This window comes from Zalophus californianus, chromosome 5 (genome assembly GCF_009762305.2).
Source record: "Zalophus californianus isolate mZalCal1 chromosome 5, mZalCal1.pri.v2, whole genome shotgun sequence".
Lineage (NCBI taxonomy): Eukaryota > Metazoa > Chordata > Mammalia > Carnivora > Otariidae > Zalophus > Zalophus californianus.
The window spans coordinates 34552390-34579404 of record NC_045599.1 but is presented as its reverse complement, the minus strand read 5'-3'; the positions used below and the strand labels follow the sequence as shown (position 1 = coordinate 34579404).

Sequence of the window (27015 nt, the reverse complement as noted above, 5' to 3'; positions counted from 1 at the left end):
ACACTAAGGAAATCTGAATCAAGTATGGACTTTTGTTACTAATAATGTTCATTATTGTGACAAATGTACTATACTAAGATGCCAGTAACAGAATGGAAACGTGGAACATACGGGAACGCTGTACTACCTCTGCAATTTTTCTGTAAACCTGAAACTTCTAAAAATGTTTACTTAAAAAAAAATGGGACAAGATGCAATTCAAATGACAATTCAAAAGCGGGCCCTTAAGTCAGTTCAGTCACAAGCTTAAAAAGTCAAAAACTTCCATTTTGATTTTAAAAGTTATTTAGTAGCTTATTTTCATCTGTATGTTCTAGACTCAAAACTTTTATTTAAATCAAGAGATGCAGCCTCTTCAAACTATAATTTTGAGCACGATGAACTGGCAGTCTGTACAGGGACCCTTGGCTCTCTCGCTCTCACCAAAAGGACACATGAGGTTCATGTCAATGTAGGACAAATCTTGGCCCACTTGTTTAAAAAAAAAAAAAAAGGCCTTCATGAAATTAAGCTAAGTATAAAACTCTTTATTCTGGAGCGCCTGGGTGGCTCAGTCATTAAGCGCCTGCCTTCGGCTCGGGTCATGATCCCAGGGTCCTGGGATCGAGCCCCGCATCGGGCTCCCGGCTCTGTGGGCAAGCCTGCTTCTCCCTCTCCCACTCTCCCTGCTCTGTCTTCTTTTTCAAACAATCTTATTTTGCTACCAAGCCATTCACCAAACCATAAGGAAAGACAACTTTTCAAAAAGCTGTGTCTCTGTCAAGTAAATAAATAAAATCTTTAAAAAACAAAAAAACTCTTTGTTCTTTCATATAGTTTCTTGATACGCCAACCTTCCACAAACTCAGGTATTTGATAGGGCATTCAGGGGGTTATCCCGATTTTTCATTTTACTCAGAGACAAAAATACTCTACCCAAAATTACACCATCTTAAAATTACCTCGTAACTCATGCCTCAAAATTAAGACTTTACAACCCCTATTGTCTTTGTTAAAATTGCAAGGTGAAGATTTTGTACCTAAGGAAAAAAGGATGAAACATTCAAATGAACAAACAAGTCTGAGACTAACCACTTGCTGTGTTTTTTAAAATCATAAAGAGAAACCTCCCATTTCTTTCACAAAACTTCATGATGAAGCTTTCTTTCCTACTTCCACTATATCATCAACATAATGTGCAAAAGCCTAAAATAAAATAACCTCTATCAAATACCAACTAGTCCATGAACTGAGGAGCTTCTGAATGGCTACTACTAAAAAAATCTCCACTGAATTCCTATTCAATCACAGAGCCACTCTTCTTAGGTGTATACTGTATAATTATTTTAATTTCCATTTCTTATATTCAACTTATTCTTTAACTTTAGTTCTATAAAATGTGCAAAATGAAAGCTCATGAGCCATATGGTTCGAACAAAATATGGGCACTAAAACCTAAGTTCAGTCACGAGTCTGGATAAGAGAGGAGGTGCTATTCTATGACTTCTTTCTGCTCACTTTAAGAATATGTGTTACACGCCATACAGTTTTTTAAAATGTGATCAGTTGCCTTGGAGACAGAATAGCAGGAACTCTGCTCTGATTATAAGACAATTTTTAAATTACTTTTATTTTAAGATTAAGCAGCCTCATTGACAATCCAGAAACAGTCTTCGCTGACTCTGGATATACACACACACATAAAATGGTTAAAAGTGATTCCCCAATTTTCAATGACAATTTGGGAAAAAAGAACATGTTCATAGCTGAAGCTGTATGCCTCTGTCTTCTTTTTCAAACAATCTTATTTTGCTACCAAGCCATTCACCAAACCATAAGGAAAGACAATTTTTCAAAAAGCCATCAAAACCCAGAAACAGGGATCTAGGAATTAAAATTATCCCCCCAAACAGTGCTGTTACAAAAAAGGGTAGGAAGCCAAATTTCCGTAGCTCATTAGAGAAGACCTTTAAAAAGTATCCAGAAAATGAGGACTGGAACTACAATGGTGTGGAGTTCAAAATGGAGGTAATTCAAGAACGTACAGCTTGTTCAGCTTGGGAATATACTTGGCTTTTTCTTACTCCAGCAGAAATAAAAATATGAGCTGCTGGAGTTAATATTAAAATTGTCCTTCCAGATGGAAGGTAGGGTAAGAGTGAAGGGAGAGAAGGTAGAACAAAAGGTAGCAAAGACAAGTCATTTTGAATCTAGGCTCTATGGCCCAGAAGAGCTGAATGGGACTGACATTCTTCTGGGCCAGTATCATTATATTCTAGACTTGGCTCAAAACCAGTGGACTGCACACCACTAATAAATACCACGTGACCCACAGTGTTTGTGGCATTAAAAATATTTTTTAAATTATCTATAAATTTCTATTCTGAAAAGCAGTAGATCAAAATGACACTGGGCCATCCAATCAGTTAGAGTAAAGGGCTTCCTCCAAAGAAAACTAACTTGGCAGAAACGTAGGTTCAAAGGAATGTAACACGGAGTTAATGAGATCAGGCTCTCAGCACAATTTTAATAAGGCTTCCTTCTACCCAGCCCAGTTATAAGGAGTAGTACTGAGGGGACTCCCACACAATGCCTTAGAGGGATGCTTTCAGATAAAAAGGACTGTAATTTTAATGCTTTACTCCTCTCCTCACCTAAAGCTTGGGGAAGAAAATAAATATTTACTTTTTAACTATTCAGAGCTTCGGGCACACTGTAGTATTTAATATTCTCTAGTTTTCATTTTCTGAACCTTTGGCTTATAATTTTCTCTATGTTACACTGAAAAACATAAGAATGTGCCTTGATCAGTAGTACCACACGAAAATATAAACCTTGTTCTTCCACATCTTCTACAAAGGAAGAGTGAATTAACAGTACCCTAAATATCCTGCAAAGTTATTTTGTGTACGCGACAAAAGATTAGGGCAAACCATTCCACTTCCTTATCTTGAGTAGGAGGAGTTAATTAGTCTTCAATCTCATCTTCCCAAATATCTCCATTAACATCCACAGCATGGAACAACCTGGAAGCATAAAATAAGGTACATTTGTAGGCACTTGGGAAAAATTTAGTATCATCTCTTTCCTTCTCCCAAAATTACTTTCTGTACTCTTCTGAAAACATCTTTGTGTATCTTTTCCTTTCCTTTAATCACTACACTGGGGAGGGCTGAAATCCGGCTCCCTCTGAACAAGCTGTCTTAAAGTTTACAAGAATAGCCCTTTTCAGATCCAGACAACCTCTCTAGGGCCAAGGATTAACAATAATTGGAAGTGGGTTTCAAAAAACTGATACTCAATGTACACAGTAAATGGAATTAAGCCAGGATTGGGGAAGTCAGGCAATCTAGAAGGGGAACTCTTCCAAACCACCATAATTCTATTACATGTGAATCACTCTACTCTCTGCTTCACTGTCCTTGTACTCTCCTCTGGTATAATGTTTCATAGCTGCCAACTTGTTTTCCTTCCCTATGTTACCTAAAATTTATGCAATTTTCAACACTAGATTTACAATGATTCACAGACAGAGCTTGTTTCTTCAACTTCTCTTATACTTTAGTAACACCAATGACTGTAGATACTAGACAGATGCCTCTTCACAAAGGTCATCAACTGATGCTGAAATCAGAGCTGCTGAGAAACAAGATATTCACACACCCCAGAGATTACTTACTAACAACAAAAAAGAAAACTTACATTTACGATGGAGCAAACAATAGAATTGAGCAGCATACTAACGTGGGGCAGCCTGACATTATGGACCTAATGTGATACAATATGAAGTACACAAGTATTTTTGTCAAAAATGTTACTCGAAATCTATTCAAACTCAGTCTAGATCTAACTTCCAATTTACAGGAAATAGGACAGAAAAACTAAAAGACAACAGGGAGGAGCAAAACTCTAGAAAGTAAGATGTTCTCTACAGGACAAGTGGCCTGGCCTCTCTCAAATGTCAACGTTCCCCTCAACACATATGAAAAAAGGCGGGCAAAACTCTTCTATATTAAGAGACTGAAGAGACAGAACCAAATGAAATGTTTGAACTTGATTATATCCTGGTTTGGTTTTAAAAACAGCTTTAAAAGATTTTTTAGGGATAACTGGGAAGTTTGAAAACATGTTTATTAGATGATAGTATGCCATCATTGTTCAATTTAAGTACTGTTGTTACGTAGAAGAATTTTCTTATCTTAGGAGACAATGTGGAAGTATTTAGAGATAAAGCATCCTATCTCCAACTTAGGGTCAAGTATTAGAAAACAAATATGACAAGATACTATCACTTGTTCATTTTGGTAGACGGTATCCTACTAATCATACTCTTTCAACTTTTACCTCTTCTGTATGCTTAAAAATTTTCACTATAAAAAGTTGAGGATAAAAAAGCAAATTTCCAGATAGCATATCTTTCATCATAAACTCACTTTCAAGAAAATATAAAAGATCGTATATGTGTAAGAAAATATGTAAGAGAATTCTCTAAGCAAAGTGGTCTACAAATGAGTACCAAAAACTGCTGCTGAGACCAGAGGATGGTGTATACATACCGGTTAAAACACGGGGAAGCAGGATCAGTGAAATGTTTATAAGGGTTTGCTCTAGAGAGAGAACCCATGCAAATCCAGCAGAAATACTGCATACAGCCAGTACATGTCATCTTGTTACAGCCATCTAATTTCTGGTGGAAAAGAAAGAGAATAGTATCAAGGCTATAAAAGCAAAAGAGAAAAGCACATGCCAAAAAGACTGAGTACAACCTTCTCCTAGTCATCTCCTTTCTCCCCATGCAGGGCTGAGATACACAGGTAACACACTGTAACTATTAAATGCTTTCCTCTGTTGCAAGTAAAATACAGAAAATATTTAGCACGGGTACCTACAACTAGATACTTCCCCAAATCTTTTCTGTTTAACAGTAGACACAAACCAAACATGTACATTATAAGCCCCAATGTGTAAATTAATATTAAAATGTCTGGACTTAATATGTGTGACTTGAAACTTTTTACACAAATCTAAGTAAACATTTGGTACCAAGTCCTCCACTGTAATATAGGGCTGAAGCATGTCTGACGTGGTTAAACAGAAGGCCAGCTTCCTTAACAGAGTAACTGGGGAATCACCACCAGTTACAGTTCAGACATAATGGACTGGAATAGGAGAATCAAATGCAAAGATAAATTCCAACTTTAAAACATAATTACAATTTTATCAAGACGCAATAGACTTAAATGTCTATTTTGGCTCAGATTAATAGGAAAATGTCTTCACTTCCTAAATTTATACTTCTTAAGCAGGTGTGTTAAGTTCCAGATACATAGTTCTAAGAAGTCAGGCTTGATTTTTGTTTTATCATGTAGATGAGTTAAGAGTTAATTGTAGCTCTACGAGGGCTTTCTCATAACCCATTCAATTTTGTTATGGATAAAATGTGTGAACAATTTGCAATCTATGAAAGCATTTTAAAAAGGTAAGTCTGTATACACTGAAGATCAATAACAATATTTACTAGTGAATATGCATTTTACAAGTAAGAAGGTTTAATAAATGTGTTTTCTTAGTCATAAAATTAATAGGCTTCTTAAGGCAATCCTAATAAGCCTGTAAGTCTGTCTGCCAAGTCTGGCCCAAACCTTTACCTCTATGGGAGTCCCACAGCACGGGCAGCTCTTTGAGTTCTTTTCTAGCCATTCCTTGCTTTCCATCTCTTCCAGTGCCTTCTGAATCACCCTCTTACCATACCTCTGTTCCAAAAATCTTTTATTGGCCTCATCTGCTTGCAGGTACTCATTTCGTAAGTCCATTAATTTCTCTGGAAAGTGAAATGGAAAATTAACTTTGATACAACTTTGCAAAGCTGACTAAAAACCATTAAAAAAATGGTCATAACCTTTGATTATTCAATAATGCTATTGCTGGAACTTTAATCATGAAGAAAGAATCCAAAGTACAGTTATATGCATTGAGATGCCTATAACAATGGAAAACAAATTAAATGTCCAAGGGAACAGCCACATGTGAAAGAGCCATTTAATGACATACTTAGTTATTAAAAACTTATGAGATGGCTACAACTCAATTAAAATACTCATTACAGAATCCAGAAAAAGGCAGATGTAGGTTATGACTAGGTAAAAATGACACACGTACAAATGACAAAGAATGTATAAGAACACTCCAGCTAGAGAAGGTGGACTTGTGCAAGGTGTTCGAATAAGAGGTCATCTTTTTTGTTGATTCTGACTTATTAATGTTGGCACATTTGGGCAACTAGTAGCATACAGTTAAAGACTGACTTAGCTAAAAGACACAAAGGTTGAAAGAGACACTGATTTTCCACGAAGTCAGCATCATTCATCATTTGACAATAACAAGGCCTAAAAGTAAACGAAAGCATCTTTGGCTCAAGAGCAAAGACCGTTCAATTCTGTAGATAAAAAAAAAAGTCAGTGACTAAAATTTACCACCCACAGGTACTGCAGAAGTTCCTCCTGTCAAACTTTCCCCTGATATTCTTCAATCTCACTGCACTGTTCTATCACTTAACTCAGATGGAACAGGCAGCCATTCACAAGGGCTTTACTTGTAGACAAAGGCTTTTGTTCACATTCTATCACCTTAATTTTTCAACACGATTAACTGAAGACCTCTCTCAAGGGTGTTGTAGTTGTTTTATTAGTTTACTCTCCTCGTACTATTTAGACGTCTGACTCCCTTTTTATGCCATGGATCTTTTGGGGAAGATTTCTTTCTCTGTACTGTGCACTCCCATGGCTCCATCACCTCTATTTAGATGGAGCACACATGTATCTTTTTATCCTGTCATTTTTTTTTTTATTTTATTTATTTAATAGAGAGAGAGAGAGAGACAGCGAGAGAGGGAACACAAGCAGGGGGAGTGGGAGAGGGAGAAGCAGGCTTCCCGCCGAGCAGGGAGCCCGATGCGGGGCTCGATCCCAGGACCCTGGGATCATGACCTGAGCCGAAGGCAGTTGCTTAACCAACTGAGCCCACCCAGGCGCCCCTTATCCTGGTCATTTTTATCCCTCTAAAAATTCAAAGCATTTTGTGTCTCCCAGATTTCTTAAGGCAATGATTATTGCTCTAACATTCTCAAAATAATTGTTAGTTCATATATTTCATATAGTAGTATCTGATATGTCAGATATATACAGATACAGATAGATACAGAAAGAGATCTTAATTTTGCTGAAGCCCCCAAGCTTCTTTGATTTCTTCCACAATGCCATGAAACACCTGAAGACATACGTACTTCATCCTCTCAACGATAAGGTTACAGAAGTCTAAAGCAATTCTCCACCCCATCTGCCCATACCCACTACAAGACTGCTCTGGGCAACTGAAGAATCAGTTAAGGTTACTCTGTTGGAGGTAGTAACAGTGCTAATAGGCGTAGTTAGTAACTATCGTAATAATGACATTAACGGTTACCATTTTGCATTTTACATAGATTAGCCTGTTGTTCTCAAACTATCCATGGTAAAGGACCAGTTTTTTTCCCCCACCACTCTGCCAAGGACCAAAACTTATGCAAAATACAATCAAATGAATTATTAGAAAAATTATACAAAGACAAGAAACATAAGCTTAAATTTTTATGAGATCTGACATAAAATTACTCTGTGAAATCGCTGTAACTTTCTAGCCCTGACTCTCCATTTCTTTATTTATCTTGTCACAGACCAGTGTTAAGAACAATACGAGCGGGGCGCCTGGGTGGCTCAGTCGTTAAGCGTCTGCCTTCAGCTCAGGTCATGATCCCGGGGTCCTGGGATCGAGCCCCGAACCGGGTTCCCGGCTCAGCAGGAAGCCTGCTTCTCCCTCTCCCACTCCCCCTGCTTGTGTTCCCTCACTCGCTGTGTCTCTCTCTGTCAAATAAATAAATAAAATCTTAAAAAAAAAACCAAAAATACAAGCTTCAAGTAGCACTATGATAGTTTATTTATCCTTAAAATAACCCTGTGAAATAGCTATTATCATTACCCCTGTTAGTGTAAGAAAGACTAAGCTATCAAAGTCCAGTTAAACTGAGGTCAGAGGCCTGATTTCTCAATCCCTGTTTAGATCAGAATTATAAATAGGTTTCATCTCCTTGGCCGCTTCAATAAATGCTTCTGAAGCACTAAAGGTTGAGGAAGATTCTGAGGCGTTCCTGGACTCAATGATAAAGAACTTGATGGCTGATCAGACATACATGCCATGGAAACAAGGGTGGCAGCTAAGACGGTCTTGCATCGGCCAACCAGGAGCTGCATTATCCCATGTTCATAGATAGAAACTACCTTGCCATTCCTTCTCCGTCATGTTCCCCTCCCCCCACCCCCCGCCAGCCAACTCCATGGCTTGTTTCCTTAGTTCCTTCAAGTCTTTATTCAAACCACTTTACCACTGAGGTCTTCCCTTTATTTCCCTAAGTAAAATCCCAAGCCACTTCAGAACATTTCATATCCTGTCCCTGATTTACTTTTTTTTTTCCTCCATAGCACTTACGAGCATCTAATATTCTTATTTTGTTTGCCTGTCTCCGCCATTAAAATTTAAGTTCCATGAGGGTATTTGGTTACTACCCTATCTCCAGAGCCCAGGACAGTAACTGAAACAAAAATATCTGTTGAATGAACAATTCCATATCGCACAATTTAATTTCTTGGGGCGGGTGTGTGTGTGTGTGTGTGTGTGCGCGTGTGTGTGCGTGCGCGCACAGAGGTCAGGAGGATGGAGTTCACACAGTGACAACTCACCTGCAGTCACCTTACATGGAGAGACCCCGTGGTAAGTCAATCTGCACAAGGTACAGAAGGCAAAATTGCAACTGGAGCAGATGCCCATGGTGCAGCCGGGCTCCTGCATCACAGGCAACTGGCAGCACGGGCGGGGACAGTACACCACATCTGCCATCAGGTCCAAGGTGGACTGGAGGAGAAGGCGGTCGTAACGGGCAAATAACTCTGTTTCCACTAGCTCTTTGACCTGGAGGGAAACAGAGAACACACTAATGTGAGCATTTCCCAACCAGTTCTGATTCTGAGGAGATCCTTAAAATGCTGGTGCCAAGTAGATGCACATGAACTAGAACTCTCTCTCTTCAAAATCAAACCAAATGTGGCCAAGTCTATACCTTGACTGAGATGGTGGCTACATGGGTATACACATGTGTCAAAGCTGAGTGAACTGCACACTTTAAATGGGTACATTTATGGGTTAATAAAGATTTAAAAAAACAAAAAAAGGTCAAACCAAGGATGCTGTCCCTGATTCTGTTCACCATTCCAAGGAATATGCCCTTCGGATCCCAACCTCACACAAAGGCAGGCTAGTGATTCTCCAAGGTTGATGGGATCCCAGCAGATAAAGTAAATCATCAGAACACGTTATAATTACTATTCTGACACTCATCCCTGCCAAGAACTGCTCATGCCGAGGCCAGCAGAGGAAGCACTTACATTTGCTTCAACGATTGAGTAAGACCAAGGCATTCTTTTTTTTAAAGATTTTATTTATTTGACAGAGAGAGACACAGTGAGAGAGGGAACACAAGCAGGGGGAGTGGGAGAGGGAGAGGGAGAAGCAGGCTTCCCGCAGAGCAGGGAGCCCGATGCGGGGCTCGATCCCAGGACCCCGGGATCATGACCTGAGTCGAAGGCAGACGCTTAACGACTAAGCCATCCGGGCGCCCCTAGACCAAGGTATTCTTGATCGATACCTTGGTATCCATGAAACTACTTGCGGGCTGGCTCTAAGGCCTCAGCCTGCCCCGAGGAGCCCTATCAAAGAAGTTCCTGAGAAGATGCCTCCCTTTGTGAAAGAGAATCAGGAAGCGGCTATCAGCAGAGCAGAGGATTACCTGACCAGGAGTGGCCGCCGAAGGGCACTTGGGTTCTGGGCAGTTGAGGCACTGAACTTGGCCGTCTCTGATCTGGATTTCAAAGTAGTCCTTTAGACAGGCTTTGCAGTACACATGCCTGCACTCCAAGAAGTACATGCACTCACTACCCAGCTTCTCACAGAAACAGATATTGCACAGGAACAATTTACTGTTAAAGCATTTTATCTGCCGAGCTTGATCAAAGTCCAAGATTTCCTGGATCAGACTGGACAACGATTCCACATCCTGTACAGCTCTCTCATCCACAGCCTCCTCTTGATCTGCATCCGATCCAGCAGCTCCTCCAAAATCTAGCTCTGTGCTGGCAGAGGCCTGAGCCGTCCTTCTCTGCACCTTTTTCTGAGAACCCATCTTGAGCTCAAACGGAGAGACAATATTCAGGTATGCTAGGGTCTCTTCCTTAAGGAACTGCATCCAAGCAAACAGGACCACACTGCCACGGTGTTCTTCCCACAGGTTGTCTAAATGCTTGCAGAGGGCAGAGAGCTAGGAGAGAGCACAGGAGAGCGCCGGTGAGTGTGGAAAGGTGAGGGTACTGTCAATTCCTCATTTCTCTGGAAATCTTTTTAACTTCTAAGCTAAGCCCTTACAACTCCTCACGTGATCTTAGTGGAGCACTTCTTACACTATCCAACAACGTGAGTCACAGCAGAACACACAGTCAGAAGCTAAAAGCAGCAACCTGAAACTGAGAGAAATGGCAACACTGTAGGTTTACATAGGAGCCACTGAAATGGAGGATTTTGTCTATGTTTGTTGTTGTGGGATTGCTACCTATCTCATGCAGGAGAAAGAGACGGAGCTCTAAAATGAACTACTTCTACTCCTTTGGAGTCCTACTCCTGCAGGTAGCCTGCACCATGGTTAGGAGGAGAGCAGTTTAAAAACATCGTCCAAGTTATTAACTCTAACTTTTTCAGTCCCATCAAAAGGCCAACTCATGTGAAAGAATCACTAACAGAATCCAACCTCAGAATCCTCATCAGTCAGATTCACAAGCTGGTCTTAACTAAGCAATCTGGGCTTACATGAGATCCTGGTTAACGGAGGGAGACAGACTGATACGGAACCTGGACGTGATTATAAGCCCTCAACGTGGTTTCACACCTCCTAGGCTAAGCAACCAAAGTTTAAACTACTTTGACTTTTCCTCTTTAAAGGTGGTTTGTTCAATATGAAAGGGAAATATAAGAGGCTTTTCCATTAGAAATGTAAAATATTGGTAAGTAGAGCTCAGGAATTATAATCAGCTTTCTTTTTAGCTAAACATAAAAAAATAAGCCTTCCAGATGCAGACAAATTGTGTAAATTTAAATAACAAGTGAAAAAGGACCACATTTTCTATTCCTTGCTCTACATAGTGCCATTCACTAAACCCTACATAGGCACAAACATAAACACTTCCTGAACTTAAAAACTTATGTTAAATACCACGCAAAATGCTTTCTCACATTTACATGAATATGCTTCCAAGATCAATCATACTTCTGAGAAACCTGCTGAAATGTGTAAAATTTAATAAATACTAAAAGGGGAGTTATGAGTGCTATTTGAGCCACCGAGTCCAATGAAGAAGCCATTCTCCTCCATCTTCTTTTCCAGCCTCTCTCAGGTGAGGCAGCTGGGGCGCACACAAATGTGAGGTCGGGGGAATTGAAAAAGGAAAAGAGTAAGAGAGAGACTGTGTTTGTATATATAGTGGGAGAAGTATAATGGAGAATACTATGAGGCTAATCTCACTTCCCTTCTCTGTACCAACCCCAATCCAGGGAAAGACAGGACTATGCATCAGCTTCTCTATCAACAGGTGAGATTCACAATGACAAGGAATCAGGGCCCGGCAAACAACAAGAATTGAACCAAGAAGGAATATGAGGCCAATTAAAATGTCGATCATATGCACAAGAATTTATTTGATAGAGAATCCTATTGTAATTTCGGCTGTAACACATAAAATAATGAACAACTCTCTTCCCCCCACACTCCCAAAAGACAGCAGTATGTCGATGCTACTTGGCCGGAATCTGAAACTGCAACCACACTCGCAGTGAATCGGTCCTTGTTCTGTGCCTGTGTGAATGCATGTGCACACAGGCATGGATATAAAGTATCAGGAGCTCTCTGGAGAAATGAGATTATCCGTATCTAAATAATTCAGTCAACTCTCTGTGATCTAAATGTCAAACAGCCTTGATATTCTTGGACAAATAATCCATTGTCTTGCATATATTTCCTCTGGCACAGTTATCAGCATGTTAGGTAATATTCCTTTTTTATTCGACATGTGTTATCCTTTTTTAAAATTAAATTTTGTTTTTAAACCATAGGCTCAATTTTACAAAAGGACTCTCATCTGAAAGATTAGACTGGCCAGTGGGATAGAATGAAAACTCCATGGATCAAAAGGGAAAAACCGACAAGCTGTTCCTTGAGGTCAAGTAACTCTGACAGCTTTTGTCTTAATATACATCAGCCTATCAATCTTCATCATGACTTCTAGAAGTAGCTGCTATTGATCCATTATGTATCCCAGAGTACTTTATATTAGCTTCAAGTCATATTTACGTCTCAATCAAGAGCCGAGGTTGTTACTAGAAAAGGCTATGTAAGCTGGAGGAAATGAAGGCTTCATAATACGAGGTTCATGAGAGAGGAGATGTAGGAATCATACACATTTCTATTTGTGTGCATTTACATCCACGGGAGACCAGTCAACAATTATTTGTCACTAATACACAGATCTCTAAAAATAAAAGCACTTACTACGTTTACTTAGGAACTGAGTTTATTCTAACTACATCAGCTCAATTTTAGCCCTCCTAATTACAGTTAAATCTTTCATTAGGAATGGCTAAGAAACTAAGAATAAAAAGTAATACCAACATCTAAGGAAAATGAGGAGGACCTTATCCTCTCTATTACAACGCAGACTAAATGGGAAAACAGCAAGATAGGGAAAAACATACATACTTGATTAAAAATTATCCCTACTGCAATTCATAGTGATTAGTCACCCTCGTCACTGCCATTCCTTTCTACAACACCCAACATTTTCAGTTCATTAACATTAGGATTCATGAAGGCGAGGGGAAAGAATTACAAAATCAAAGCCATCTGTTCTTCATGCACTGAATTCAAGATCATCAAGGTAGTCTTCAATTAAAGATGATTTTTCAAAGTTTCTAAAAATGGATAAGAGAAATTAAGTTTCGGGTCTAACCTGAGTTGGTGACAGCCATTTGCCACTAAGTGTGAATGAAGGTGGGGAGGAGGATGGATAATCTGGTGGCAGTTCAAAGTTCAGCACAAGTGGAGGCAGAGAGCAAATGGTGTATTCAAAGCCACCATTCTGGAGACACTCATTTGAATTGCCTGAACCAAAAACAAAGATTAGAAAGAATCAGCTGGTCAACACTTGAGTGTCCATTACCGTTGAGCAGTGCTCAAGAAAGACTAATGCTTTAGTTGAGGGGATAAAAACCCTCCCCCAAAGCACTTCCTATTTCCTAATGTTCATTTCGTAGCCGCCACCTTAAAAAAGAAAATCCTGTAAGCCCTTGAGAAATCTACTAAGCACCGTGAAATTTCTAATGAAGACACATAACTTATTCTCGTATACACTCTTGAATACAATTCCTAACACTAACTAATAAGCAAGTAATACACCAATGTTTTCTTTTTGTTGTTGTTTTACAGGTGATTACAGACACAGTCTAGAGAAAAGGACTTTTATTTCTATTAAAGAGCCATGACCTACTTAGAGCGGCATGTGCCAACTATCCATGAATCATAGCTGGGAGAATTTGTGCCAACACAATGATCTCAGGCTTGAGGGCAAGATACAGCACACAACACTCTCACAATCAAAGTTTCATTTTAAATGATCACACTTACTTTCTTTACTCAATGCCTTTATAGTAGAAACTTTTTGAGAAAGTGTGCACCAAAGTCTTCTGTGAGTTTGTATCAAAAGCAGCAGTTTTGGTTTTTTTCTGAAGCAAAAGGTCACAGAGTAACAGCATATGTCACAGGTTTATGGTAGTTGAAATGATTCTGGAAACCAAATAGTATTAACAACCACCATGGTACTTTAAAACCTTCCAAGCGTTTTCACATACATTATGTCATTTTCTCTTTTATTATCCCTATTTAACAGCCAATGATTCATAGCTGATAAACTGCTAGTTAAGACGATTAGAATGCATGAAATATGCAGGATAATATCCCAATTCAGTGGTCAAAAGGCGAATCAAATTGAGAACTATTTACCCTCAGTCCAATTTTCAATTAAAATAGAAACATGCATTCAATCTGCAATACTACCATCTACCACTAATGCCTATAAACACAAGATGGCAAATAATTTAGGGAACACTAAGAAATTGAGAATAACATTTAGAAAAATCTGTTCAAGAGAATCTTATTAACTAACCGCTCACAAATATCTTGAAATTTTGTGGCAGGTCCAAATAGATCCTGGTTTCTCCACCTTGCACAGATTCTGCTTTTCTAAATTCATCTCCATCATAAATACTCGCCAGGGCCAGCAATTCATCCTCCTGAGCTTCTCGATCTTCTGACGACATTTAATTTTCTGAGGAGCTGAAGACAATCATTCAAATTAGTTAAGAATAGAAAAGGCACAGAGTTTGGAAAAGTCTAGTGGCACCAAAAAAAAAAAAAGGTAAAGTTCTTCACAAACAACTGCAAAGAATCAAATTTCCCACTTTTCTGCTAAACTAGAAATGATAAGGCCTATCTAGTATTCTAGTAGCTTTGCAATAGTAATGGCTTTTTCAAAAATGATGGTTGCGGTGCTTCTAATTGCTGACTTCATCAGTTAGGTATCACTGATTTACGGGAAAAAAGCATAATTTAAAAAAAATTTTTAAAAAGGACCAAACATTGGGGCACCTGAGTGACGTAGTCAGTTAAGCTTCTGACTCTTGGTTTCGGCTCAGGTAGTGATCCCAGGGTCGTGGGACTGAGCCCTGTATCAGGCTCCAATGTCAGCTTGGAGTCTGCTTGAGTTTCTCCCTCCCTCACTGCCTGTCCCTCCTGCTCAAGCTCTGTCTCTCTAAAATAACAAACCTTAAAAAAAAAAAAAAAGGACAAATCACAAATTATTTTGACTTGCCCACCAAACCAGCAAAGTGCCTTGCTCACAGAAGGATTAAGTATATGTGATATACTTCCTAAAAAATCAATAAATTTTTTAAATGCACAGAAATCTCTAGGGCAGGTTTTCTTAACCTCAGTACTATTGACACTTTGGAACAAATAATTCTTTGTGGCGGGAGGCTGTCCTGTGCCCTACAGGGTATGTACCAACATCCCTGGCTTCAACCTACTAGATGTTAACAGCATGCCTCCCCCTCAACATAGCCAAATGTGCCCCCCCGCCCAGGGGTGCAGCGTGGGGACTGAGGTGAGAACACCCTGTTCTAGAGAACGTTACAGAGACAGATACTATAGGAGAGGGTTAGATATTGAGAGGCTAGCAAAGGAACATTCAATTTTTCAGATACAACACTTTGTCAAAACAGTAAGATTTACCATTATTTTAGGCAAAACTAAGAATGAAAATATGCTGCAATTACAATGTGAAATCGATGCTTTTTAAGCGCATCAACTAAAAGATGCACCACAATTTCAGATAATGTATATGTAGAAAAATATGTAATGAGAATCTATGAAAATTACTTTATTAAGGCAAAAACAAATTACCATTCTGTCAATTAAAATATTGGACTATAACTGGATTTGCAAATGCCCCCTCTCAACTAAAAATTTTTTATTTGAAATGTGCACAGCTGAAAAGTTAGGACATTATAAAAGGTGACACTACAAAATCTGAACAAGTTCATTTAAAATGACTCCGTTTTCAAAATATATTTTTTTGCCAGATGATCCTGATTCTGCTTAAGCGGCATCCCTATCCCAAACAGAACACAGTGACATGTTCCAGTTGAGGTGAGTTAGTACCTGTTAATAACAACCAGAAGAAAAAGATATTAACAATGCGGTCTGTTTTTCAGTTCAGAATTTGGAATTTATGCAAATCCCATTTATCCTCCAGAAGGTGGAGATGAGACTGTTGAAGTTGGATAAAAGGCCAAGATCTGGAACTCATGCTAGATATACTATAGAAATCCTGCCATCTGCAGAAAAAAAATACAAAAGATGGTTAGGACACTCTCCAAATTTAAATTCTGAATTTCCGTTATTACCACTTAAGTCAAACACATCCTAACACACAGTCAATGCCAAACTACAGCTGCATATTACTTTCTCTAGGAGAGCCTAACTGAGCCACGTGGTTAAAGGGGTATTTGCAGGTCCCCAGCAATGAGACAAGCCTTATCTGACTGCCTTCAGCCCTGGGAGGAGCCAAGGTGGAATACCAAGGTCATATGCGAGGTGAGCACACCAAGTCCCATAACAAACATCTAAACATCTTCTTGGGTTTGTTTTTGTTTTTGTTTCTTCTTTCCTCTTCAGCTTCTTCTCTTTCTTCATTTCCTATCCCCCTTCCAGTTTTTCCTCTCACCTACTAATGAATCAACCCTGCTAGGGACACTCAACATTAGGTCAATTTAACCATGACAGCAAGATATTTAAAACAAAACAACAAAAGGGTGCACATGCATGCACACATACATACTTTTAAGTTCTATTCTGGAAGTTTTAGAGCCAGACTTCTCAACTGGGAGTAAGGGGGAAGGGGAGGGTAGTCTACAGATGGGTTACGGAGAGACCTAAGAACACTATGAAGTTATATGCAAAAACATTATATGAAACGGTAATTTTTAAACCAGATTCTCAGATGTGTGACTCCCAAATAAGCTAAGAATGAAATTCAGAATCATTTACATTTATGGAGCACCTACTCTATATTGCATTAGGTGCTTTCACATTATTTTATTTAATCTTAAACAATTTTACCAGACTTAGTGTGTGTTGATAACGTGATTAAGTTTCTGTTTCTTCCTGTTTGAACAGTTATAAATGGGGTGAAAGATGAATTCATGATTCTGGTTTAGGTTAGTGTTCTCCATCTTGTCTGCACATTAGAATCACCTGGAGAACTGCGTTTTAAAGTGTCAATACCCAGGCCATATTCTAGAGCAATTAAATCAAGCATTAATAGTTACCCAAGCTCTCCAGGTGATTCTTAAGTGCAGCTAGGAATGAGAAGCTCTACTCCAAGCAGTGTTTCCCGTAAACAGCTCCTCATAACCTACCTCACCAGACCCCTGCTTCTAAAGCTGTCACCTGGTCCCAGTCCCTTAATTCACATGGCAGACCCACATTTCATTTTCATTTTATCCACTCAGCCTTCAAGAGCCACGTCCAAAGGCCCCATTCTATGTAGAAATTTTCAATTACATGTCGTCCTTAAAAAATCCAGCCAATTTTTTTTTTTTACTGTAACTTTCCTATGACATTATCACATCCCACTTTGCATTATAGCAGTTTCTGAGCTTGCACCGCCAGACTGCATTAGCTCCTTAAGGGCAAGTATCACATCTTATGCATCTGTGCGTTGTTCTCACCATCTAGCAGTGCCTTGTGTTTGACACTGGGGAAAAAAAATGGAACTGAATGGGTGTGAGATGCAGTGTGCTGAAATTGGGGACCAGAATCTTAAGGTTCAGTGACTGCTCTGCCACATCCCACTAGAAGCAGGATTCACAATAACACCAAGAAAAGTAACACTTGCTGGGCTCTTAAGCCCGTGTCAGGCATTGTGCTAAGCCCTTTAAATGCATTAACTCCTGTTAGATTCCCACAACTCCATGAACCAAGTCCTCTTACTGCTTCCATTACACAGATGAGAAAAACGACAGTTTAAGTCCCTTTAGGGCCCAAGGTCACACCGCTAAGAGATAACTAAATCTGGGTTCAGACCACTCTGTTTCTTCATCTGTAACCCAGCAACAAGAATACACCCCGGCGCCATCAGATGAGAGAGAGACATATTAGCCTTTGCAAACGGGAGACCGCTACACCAGGGAGGGAAGCCCTCCTCCGCCGGGTTTCCCTTCCGCCTGGGAAAATCCAACTCATTCTCCCAGGCCACACCGTGCAAACTGCAGAGCTGGGGTCAGCCCTGGCTCCGGAATCAGCACGCCGCCACGGGTGTCTCCCCCGCTCACCACCAGCCGTGCCGAGTCGTTGTCCGTGCGACTCACCTACAACCTGGGGGCAAGCCCCAGCCTCGCTACCTGCCCCAGCCCTTGGACACAGAGGGCGCTGTACGAACGTGGGAGGTGTGAGCCGGCCCCGGGCGTCCCCAACGAGCAGGGCCTGGACCTTCCCCTTCCTCCTCTGGGCGCCCCAGGTGGGGTGGGATCTCAGCCCGGCCCGGCTGGGGACGCCCCGTCCAGGATTTGGGGGGCTCGGGCCCACTGAGCAGTCCCGGCCCGGCCGCTCTTCTCTGCCTCGCGTGCCCGGAGCGCGGTCCCCACCGTACCTTCCGGCCCACCGCCGTGCCGGGCCCGAAGGTTCCGCCCTTCGCCCTAGCCCTGGTGCCCTCACCACCACCGCCGCGCCGGCCTACGGACGCCGGGCTCCAACCTGCGCTCGGCACCGCCTCTTCCGTGTTTGGAGCTGTCAGCTGAGCCGGGCGGATCCGGCTGGGGCGGCCCGGATTGGGGAGGGCTTCGCGCAGCCGCCGTGACCGCCCCGGGCCCTCGGCCGCCCCCTGAAGGCTTACAGGCGGCGCTGCCGGCGCGATCACCGGCACCAGCCTGCACGCCCCGCTCTGGAAATTAAGTTTGCGTGTGGGGAAGTTGATACATACGCAGATTCTGTGCCCAGGGGGCTCCTTTCCGTAGTTCTGGGATGGGCCCGGGAATTAAAATTTTTGCCAATCCCTAGAGGTGAACGGGAGGCAGTGGTCTATCCAAGACAGACACTCCCGTAACAATCCCACACCTGCTCCTCCAGGTAGACTAAGAAAGCCTCCCCCATCCCAGTTTCTTTCTCAGAAATGCTGCCGGTCTTTGTAGGACCTCCTCTATGAAAGCATTTACCCATTGTTCATATTATAACAGTAATAACTACCACGTTTATGGAGCAGTTAGGATGCTTCAAGCACGTTGCTAAGTGCTGTATGTACATTTTCTCTTTATCTTCACCATAACCTTACGATTTTAGGTACTATTTGTTATTCCCACTTTATTAACGAGGAAATTGAAACCTAGAGATGTTCAGGAACTTACCAAAGGGTACATGATTATTGAGAGGCTGAGCAGGAATTAAAATTACATGCCCCCTACCTCACATCATATGCATAAATTAACTCAAAATGGATCAAAGACCTAAATGTAAGAGCTAAAACTGTAAAACTCTTAGAAGAAAATGTGGGAGTAAATCTTCATGAATTTGGATTAGGCAACAGTTTCTTAGATATGAAACCAAAAGTACAAGCAAAAGAAAAAAATAGATAAATTGGACTCAACACAATTCAAAACGTTTGTGCTTCAAATACACTATCAAGAAACTGAAAAGACAACCTACAGAATAGGAGTACCTGCAAATCATTTATCTGATATTCAGGATATATAAAGAACTCCTGTAACTCAACAATAAAAAAGACCAAAAAACCCCAATTTTAAATATTTTTAAGTTTTAGCCATGGTGTGGCATGGGCAAAGGATCTGAATAGACGGTTCTCCAAAGAAGATATATACAAATGGTCCAGAAGCACATGAAAAGATGCTCAACATCATTAGTCATCAGGGAAATGCAGATCAAAACCACAAGGAGAAACCACAAAAGACAGATAATAACAAGTATTGGTGAGACTGGGGGAAATTGGAACCCTCATACACTTCTGGGAATGTAAAATGGTGTAGCTGCTCTGGAACACAGTTTGACAGTTCCTCAAAAAGTTAAACATAGAGTTACAGTAAGACCCAGCAATTCTACTCCTAGGTGTATACCCAAGAGAGTTGAAAACGTATGTTCACACAAAAACTTGTATACAAATACACAACTACATTTGTACATTTGTAGTATACATAAATATTCACTACAGCAGCAGTATTCACAATAGCCAAAATGTAGAAGCAACCCAAATGTCCATCATTGGATAAATGGATAAACAAAATGTGGTACATCCATACAATGAAATATTATTCTGCCATGAAAAAGGAATGAAGTACTGATAAATGCTGCAACATGGATGAACCTTACAAACATTATGCTAAGTGAAAGATGTCAGACACAAAAGGCCACATATCATATAATTCCAGTTATGTCAAATGTCCAGAACAGGCAAATCCACAGGGACAAAAGCAGATTTGTGGTCGCTGGGGGCTGAGGCAGGAGTGCATAGGAAGTGACTGCTAATGGATATGGGGTGACTTTTGGGGGATGAAAATCCTGTGGAATTAGATAGTGGTGAGGGTTGCACAATTTTGCGACTATGCTAAAAACCACTGGGCTGTACACTTTTCATGGGTGAATTTTATGATATGTGAATTATATCTCAATAAGAAAAATTTTAGGTAGTCAGCACTTAAGTGGGTTGCTGAAATGTTGGTTCTGGTTCCTGGAAACCATCAAACTAATGTGCCCCTAATGACCTAATAAGCTCCTGTGTCCTCTTTATCATATACTTCTCCCCCAAGAAAAGCAACTTGTAGAGGTAGGCCTCTAATCCAAGCCTACAGGATTCTAAAGGTCTCTACCACCACTGCCTTCCAGGCAGGATTGGCTTCATGGTCAGCCACCTGTGTAGTCCCACAGGGCCCTGTTCTCAGGAAGCCCTCAGGTTTAGAAGGGCCCTGCTCTTGGTCTAATGCTCTCCTACGGCCATCTTGAAATTCTTAATCTTCCAACAGGAAGCTCTCCATTTTCACTTTGCACTGGGCTCCACAAATTATGTGGCTGGTCCTGCACCCGGGAGAGAAGAAAAATCAAGTGGGTAAATCAGGGCATTGAAGGGGCTTACCTGACTGCCACAGAGGGAAAACCACTGAGATGCAAATAATCACTCGTAATTTTCCATACTGTCACAGGCCATATCCAAACCAGAAACATACTCCTTAAAGAGGCAAAGATGGAAGAAGAGTTTCTGAAGCCATTCACTAATATCATTATTCATGTTAGGCAAAGGAAGTAAAACCAAGAGCAAAATGTATGGCAGCCCTACCTCTGGGTGTTCACAGGTGAGACCATGTATCCTGCAAGTGACCTCCCAGATGCAAAAAGTGAGGGAGCCTAAGAACCAGCTCGGGAAATTCTCACAAATCGGAGCAGGAGGTGAATTATGACATCATGTCATGACCTCATATCAGAGGTCACAGGATGGAGGGAATAGAAGAGAGAATTTCAAAGCAGTGTTAATAATTTGGACTGAATATTTAGAGTCCAGTTTTGAGGCCAGGAATGGATAAAGAGAGTTTTCTAATAAATTTTAGTTTTAGACTCCATAAAAATAAGAGACTTTTGTGTCTTCAGTTTTATGTGCCCATAGAGTTTTTTATTTTATTTATTTATTTATTTAAAGATTTTATTTATTTATTTGAGAGAGAGAATGAGAGAGAGAGAAAGGTCAGAGGGAGAAGCAGGCTCCCTGCTGAGCAGGGAGCCCGATGTGGGACTCGATCCCGGGACTCCAGGATCATGACCTGAGCTGAAGGCAGTCGCTTAACCAACTGAGCCACCCAGGCGCCCTCGTAGAGTTTTTTAAATTGAGGTTTCTCCATGTGCCCGGCCCTCCACTGTGTTAAGCACTTAACATGCATTATCTCATTTATTTGTTTATTTTAAGTTTTTTTTTTTTAAGATTTATTTATTTGAGAGAGAGAGAGAGAGAGCGCCTGTGAGTGGGGGGAGGGGCAGAGGGAGAGACTCTCAAGCAGACTCCCCACTGAGAGCAGAGCCCAACATGGGGCTCGATCTCACAACCCATGAGATGATGACCTGAGCTGAAACCAAGAGTCAGACGCTCAAATGACGGAGCCACAGACGCTCCATGCATTATCTCCTTTAAATGCCCAGGTAGGGGCGCCTGGGTGGCTCAGTTGGTTAAGCGACTGCCTTCGGCTCAGGTCATGATCCTGGAGTCCTGGGGTCGGGTCCCGCATCGGGCTCCCTGCTTGGCACGGAGTCTGCTTCTCCCTCTGACCCTCCCCCCTCTCATGTGCTCTCTCTCTCTCTCATTCTCTCTCTCAAATAAATTAAAAAAAAAAATCTTTTAAATGCCCAGGTATTTAGCTGGGCGGAGGCAATTTTGTCTCCCCATTTTACAGATGAGGAAACTGAGGCACTAAGGAGTGAGGTGATTTGGCTGATGTCATACAGGGATGACATACAGGATAAGGACCAGCTCTTCGTTAGGATGACGCTCTCCTACAGACTCTAAGAGAATTGGGTTTGTTGGAGCAGAAGTACAGAGGGAACAAAAGAGTTCTTGTCTTAAGAATTAAAGGGAAGGGGCGCCTGGGTGGCTCAGTCGTTACGCGTCTGCCTTCGGCTCAGGTCATGGTCCCGGGGTCCCGGGATCGAGCCCCGCATCGGGCTCCCTGTGGTGAGGAGTTTGCTTCTCCCTCTCCCTCTGCTCCTCCCCCAACTCATGCTCTCTCTATCTCTCTCTCTCACACTCTCTCTCTCTCTCAGATTAAAAAAAAAAAAGAATTAAAGGGGAAAACCTTAAGGAAGTTAGGATTAGATTTTGTGACACAAGGATAGGTGAGAATGAGAATACAGAGGGAAAGAAAGACTCACCCCCGTCACCGGTCCCCAAGCACAGTAGATGATGGAGCCTCAGGCTAGAAGAGGATGGAATGTGCGACCTAGAACAGAGGTCAGGACTCATGCATGGCTGGGCCATTGAGTAGAGAAGCAGGAGTGAATCCGAATATGCTGGTGAGTAGAGGGACCAGCAGGCTTTTATCAGTGCCTGTATTTGTCATCCATCACCCGGGCATGCAATGGCTGTTCCAGAGACTGCTGAGCTCATCCCACCTGCCCCAGTGTTAACAGTCTCCTTTTCAGTGGCTACCATTCCTGAACAGCCCTGAAACTAGCCTTGACAACAGATGGGTAGCAGTGTGGAAGGAAAAGCCCTGCCCTAACTCTGGGATAGGTCTGGACAGCGGTGAGCCCCACTCTAAGACAGGAGTATCACTGGATTCCCACTACCATCTTGTCATGTGTGTTCACTCCCCATGTAGATCTTAAAAGGTTTCTAATCATCACATGGGAATCGGAAAAATTGGTTTTTCTTTCCAATGGGGGCTTCAGGGTCAAAAACAAAGGAGGAGCTACTACCCTAAAAGCACAATTATAAATAACTAAACCTTAAGGGGCTACCCACATGCCAGGCCTTGCTCTAAAGGCTGTGTATTGACTACACTAAACCTTACAGAACCTGAAAACAAATTACCATCATCATTATCATTCCTATTTTAAAACTAAGGAAGCTGGTAACAGAGAAGTGAAGTGACTTTTCACTGTCGCACAAATGCTTTGGACCCAGGCAACTGCAGCCCTGAGCCCACATCCTTAACCCCAATGCTCTGCTTAGATCAAGTTAACACTTTGCTTAAGGAAAAATAGTTAATTGGGTGTGTAAGGAGACACTGATCACCTGTGTGACCAGCCTCCCTGGTCAGGGCGCCTCAAACAATACCTCCGGTCATCCCAGGGTTATATAAAAACAGACCCCTAAAGAGGCTTGAGGTGGCTGACAGCATAAAATGTTTTCTGCGCTTCTGATGCAAGGTAAAATTTGATTTACAGTAACAGGCACAGAATGATCATGTTTATACTTGCAACCTGGCATTTTATTATTATTCCCCTGAATAACAGTGAAAAGAGTTTTGTAACCCCAAGGTAACATGGCTCTGTAAGAAGGAAAAAGGGGTGAGATTTAGCAGCGGCTGCCATCATAAATCAGTGTGTGGCTATTTCTCTCAGAGCTCCAGGCTCAACTCCTGGCTGTCATAAACTTATAAAGGGAAGCCCCATGAGAATTTATGTAACGACAGGAAGACTCATTTTCCTTCCTGCAAGAACCTTTCTGAAGCAAGGCAAGAATTAGGCTGATTAGATCCTATGTGAAGAAAGAAAACCAAACCAGTGGTTTAGAGGAAAGGAAAATGTGGGTCAACTTCAGCTACTTCCCTTGCCAAAAAAATTGACCTTGTAAATAGAAAAGAACATGCTAAATTCCACCAGATACATGAGTGACTGGATGACCAAATAAGTTAATGAGTGAGTGTGATCCAGTCTTCCCCAAGGGTGGTTCTGTCAGTGTGAGAACAGTTTGATCCTGGAGTCACCCAGAAATGCTGAATACATAACAAGGCCAATCAACACAGTCAGCTTCTGAATATTCATGCACAGATGATGCTCCCAGTCAATACGTTTGATTTTTGGGTTCACTGATAGATTTTCAAATTCACTGTATAAATCAGAATTCTAAAGAAGGAGGAAAAGGAAGAAGAGGGAGAGGGGGAAAGAAAACAGAAAAACAGAAGAGAAACTCGTGTTGAGAGTATATATTACTTCTGGGTAGGATGGCCCGGTAAAAATACGCTAAAAAAAATTGTCATTGTTTACCTAAATTCAAATTTAACCGGCACCTGTATTTTTATTTGCTAAATCTGACACCCAACTTCTAGGCTAATAACCCTGTGGAGAAGAGAAGGTTGAGGACAGTATCTGGGGACATGCCTATCCCTAGGAGTCAGAAGGAAGGAAAACCAAAGGAACAGTCTGCAGAAGTATGGGGGGAGAACCAGCTATGCACAGAGCTTCTGCTGAGCAGTGACACAGGCACGAGGGAGAGGTGGCGACCAGGAGGATGCTCAGTAGGAAAGGCCAGATGGCTGTAGAGTTTTGGCCCTTACAAAGTTGCTGGTAGTTCTAAGAAGTTCTAAATCAGTGGCTCTCAACGAGATTGGGGTGGAGATGGGGCGCATGTCAGAGTGTCTTGTACATCAGAATTAAAATCTATATGCTGGAAGTGGCCCGCTTTCCCTCCGAGGTTGGGGAGAGAGACAAAACATATGGGTAACCCTTATCAACTCAGAATTTATGTGGTCCGGTTATGGTTACTAAAGGACAAAATAAATTCTGGGTCTCTTCTTGCATTTGTCTTGAAAATCATGAAGGAGACCCATGGTTTGCAATGATTCATTGGCAAGTCCTCATGGTCACGCTACTTCCTTCACAGCCCCCCGCCTTGTTCTCTTGTGAATCCCCTCCATGATCTCCTCAGCCTTCGTCAATCCCCCTCTCCTACTTTCCTTTTATTGTGTAGATCAATTAAGCCTCTCTTTCCAGAAAAAACTTCCAATCGACTTCCCCAACTCTGTCCCAAATGAAAGGGGAAGACTTTTCGAAGGGAGGGTCCAGGGAATGGAGCTGGCAGTTACAAAATTCTCTTTGGCAGGGTGGAAGAGGGAAAAGTATGCATTTTCTCGCCCTGTCCCTGGTATTTGGATAAGTGATTCTGATATCTGGCCCCTTTTGAGAGCTATCACTCTTAAGCAAGACAACCAAGACACAAAGCCTTTTCATTTCTTGAAAGGTTCTAGTTTTGGGCCGATTTCCACCTACAAAGTACATTTTTCTTTTTGCACTGGGCCCAGAAAGAGGTGTTATCGTGTGGGAGTGGACAACTGTCATCTGTCCCAACAAAGACCACAAAGTGCCACATCAAGAGCAGGTGACCCATCTACCTGAATCTCCCAGTCAGGATTTGTGGCCAGACCGGCTCCAATTTCAACAGGTCTTGCCAAAGGAAAGAGGCTGACCTTGGGTGGTCCTGTCGCCCTCCCAACAAGAATGATCCCGAAGAGGATGAAGCTTCTGAGCTTCACCAAGCAGCCTTGGCGATGGTAACTATGGCAGGTGCTGGGCAGATTCCCAAGGAGCTGGGAAGGTGGGCAGCCAGCTGAGCAGCATGTTCATAGTGTGGGGCATGATCCTAGCCTTCATCCAGTGGACCTGAGAGTCCCCCAGGGGTCCGAGTCCCACCTTGCCGGTCTGACCCCTCAAGGATCCTCAGGACGCCAGGCATTTTGAAAAACTCCTGACCTGACTCCACCCCTCCCACTTCATCCCCCAACACTTCCCCATAGCTAAGGGCCCAAGCGTGAATGACCTCAAGGCTGGTGGTGAGCCAGACTTCCAAACACCAGCCCCGATCCTGCCCTCTTTAAAAAAATATTTCAGACTTGAGGGAGGCATCCTTAGCTTTTTCAAACCTATTTCAGAGTACCTGTACAACTTCAAATCTATTTTCAAAACTCAGAGGGACGAAGGCTCTCCCAACAAACTCCAGGGAAAGTTCCATTCACCCCTCGACATGTGGCTGACCACTGCAGCCAGAAAGAAGGAGAGAAAGTTACTAAGTGGGGACCTCATTCCCAGAGATTATCGCCTAAAAAATCTGGTACCTTGTTTGCTGGCTTTGGATTCTGTCCCCAGTGTGAATGAAACAAACAAACCACAACCATAAAAACTGTCTGTGAAATCTAAATTCAAAAAAAATTTTTTTTGTGGGGCGCCTGGGTGACTCAGTTAAGCAACTGTCTTCAGCTCATGTCATGATCCCTGGGATGGAGCCATATATCAGGCTCCACGCTCAGCGGGGAGTCTGCTTCCCCCTCTCCCTCTGCTCGTGCGCGCGCGCACGTGTTTCTTATGACCTGGGAGTCCATTTTCTGCATCCATGGTATAATTAAGGCAACACATACACACAGAGCATAAGTAGAACAATGTCCTTTCGAGACTATAAACGTTAACACTGATAAAATCGTGAATTCCATAATTCCTTCAGTGGGCTGTAGGTCACATTAGGTTTCTCATGATATGTGATTGTCATCCTGTGTAAGCTCCTTCCACTGTGTTCTATGCAGCACAGGTCTAGAGCTGTGGATGTGTGTGAGCTCCAGGTACCCACCTCTCTGCCTCTGTGCCTTTTTTCTCTGCCTTTGGCCACCAGATGGCATTCTGGAAACATTCTCAGCAGCAGAATTTTCTGCACCAAAGCTCCCCTGCATTACTCCCAACTGCCCTCCCCCTCTCCTTCCTCTGTTTTCTTCTAATCCATTTTCCAGAGTGCAGCCCAAGGGGCTTTCTGGAAGGTCCAA

At 41.9% G+C, this 27015-nt stretch overlaps 1 protein-coding gene across 9 annotated transcripts in view; it reads right to left on the bottom strand.

Moving 5' to 3' along the window:
- Positions 1 to 1207: 1207 nt before the first annotated feature.
- The window catches only part of RNF14 (ring finger protein 14), a 40947-nt gene continuing 15139 nt past the window's right edge, over positions 1208 to 27015 (bottom strand). Inside the window, exons 1-9 of one of the 9 annotated variants that reach the window (XM_027606192.1) lie at positions 18372 to 18499; positions 15881 to 16056; positions 14328 to 14497; positions 13116 to 13267; positions 9854 to 10381; positions 8751 to 8979; positions 5628 to 5800; positions 4536 to 4666; positions 1216 to 3005 (exon numbers count right to left, since the gene is read on the bottom strand). In XM_027606192.1, coding sequence (XP_027461993.1) covers positions 2948 to 3005; positions 4536 to 4666; positions 5628 to 5800; positions 8751 to 8979; positions 9854 to 10381; positions 13116 to 13267; positions 14328 to 14481 — 1425 coding nt within the window. In that variant the 5' untranslated portion in view covers positions 14482 to 14497; positions 15881 to 16056; positions 18372 to 18499 and the 3' untranslated portion in view covers positions 1216 to 2947. The other 8 variants (XM_027606194.1, XM_027606193.1, XM_027606198.1 and 5 more) reach the window with 8 other exon arrangements.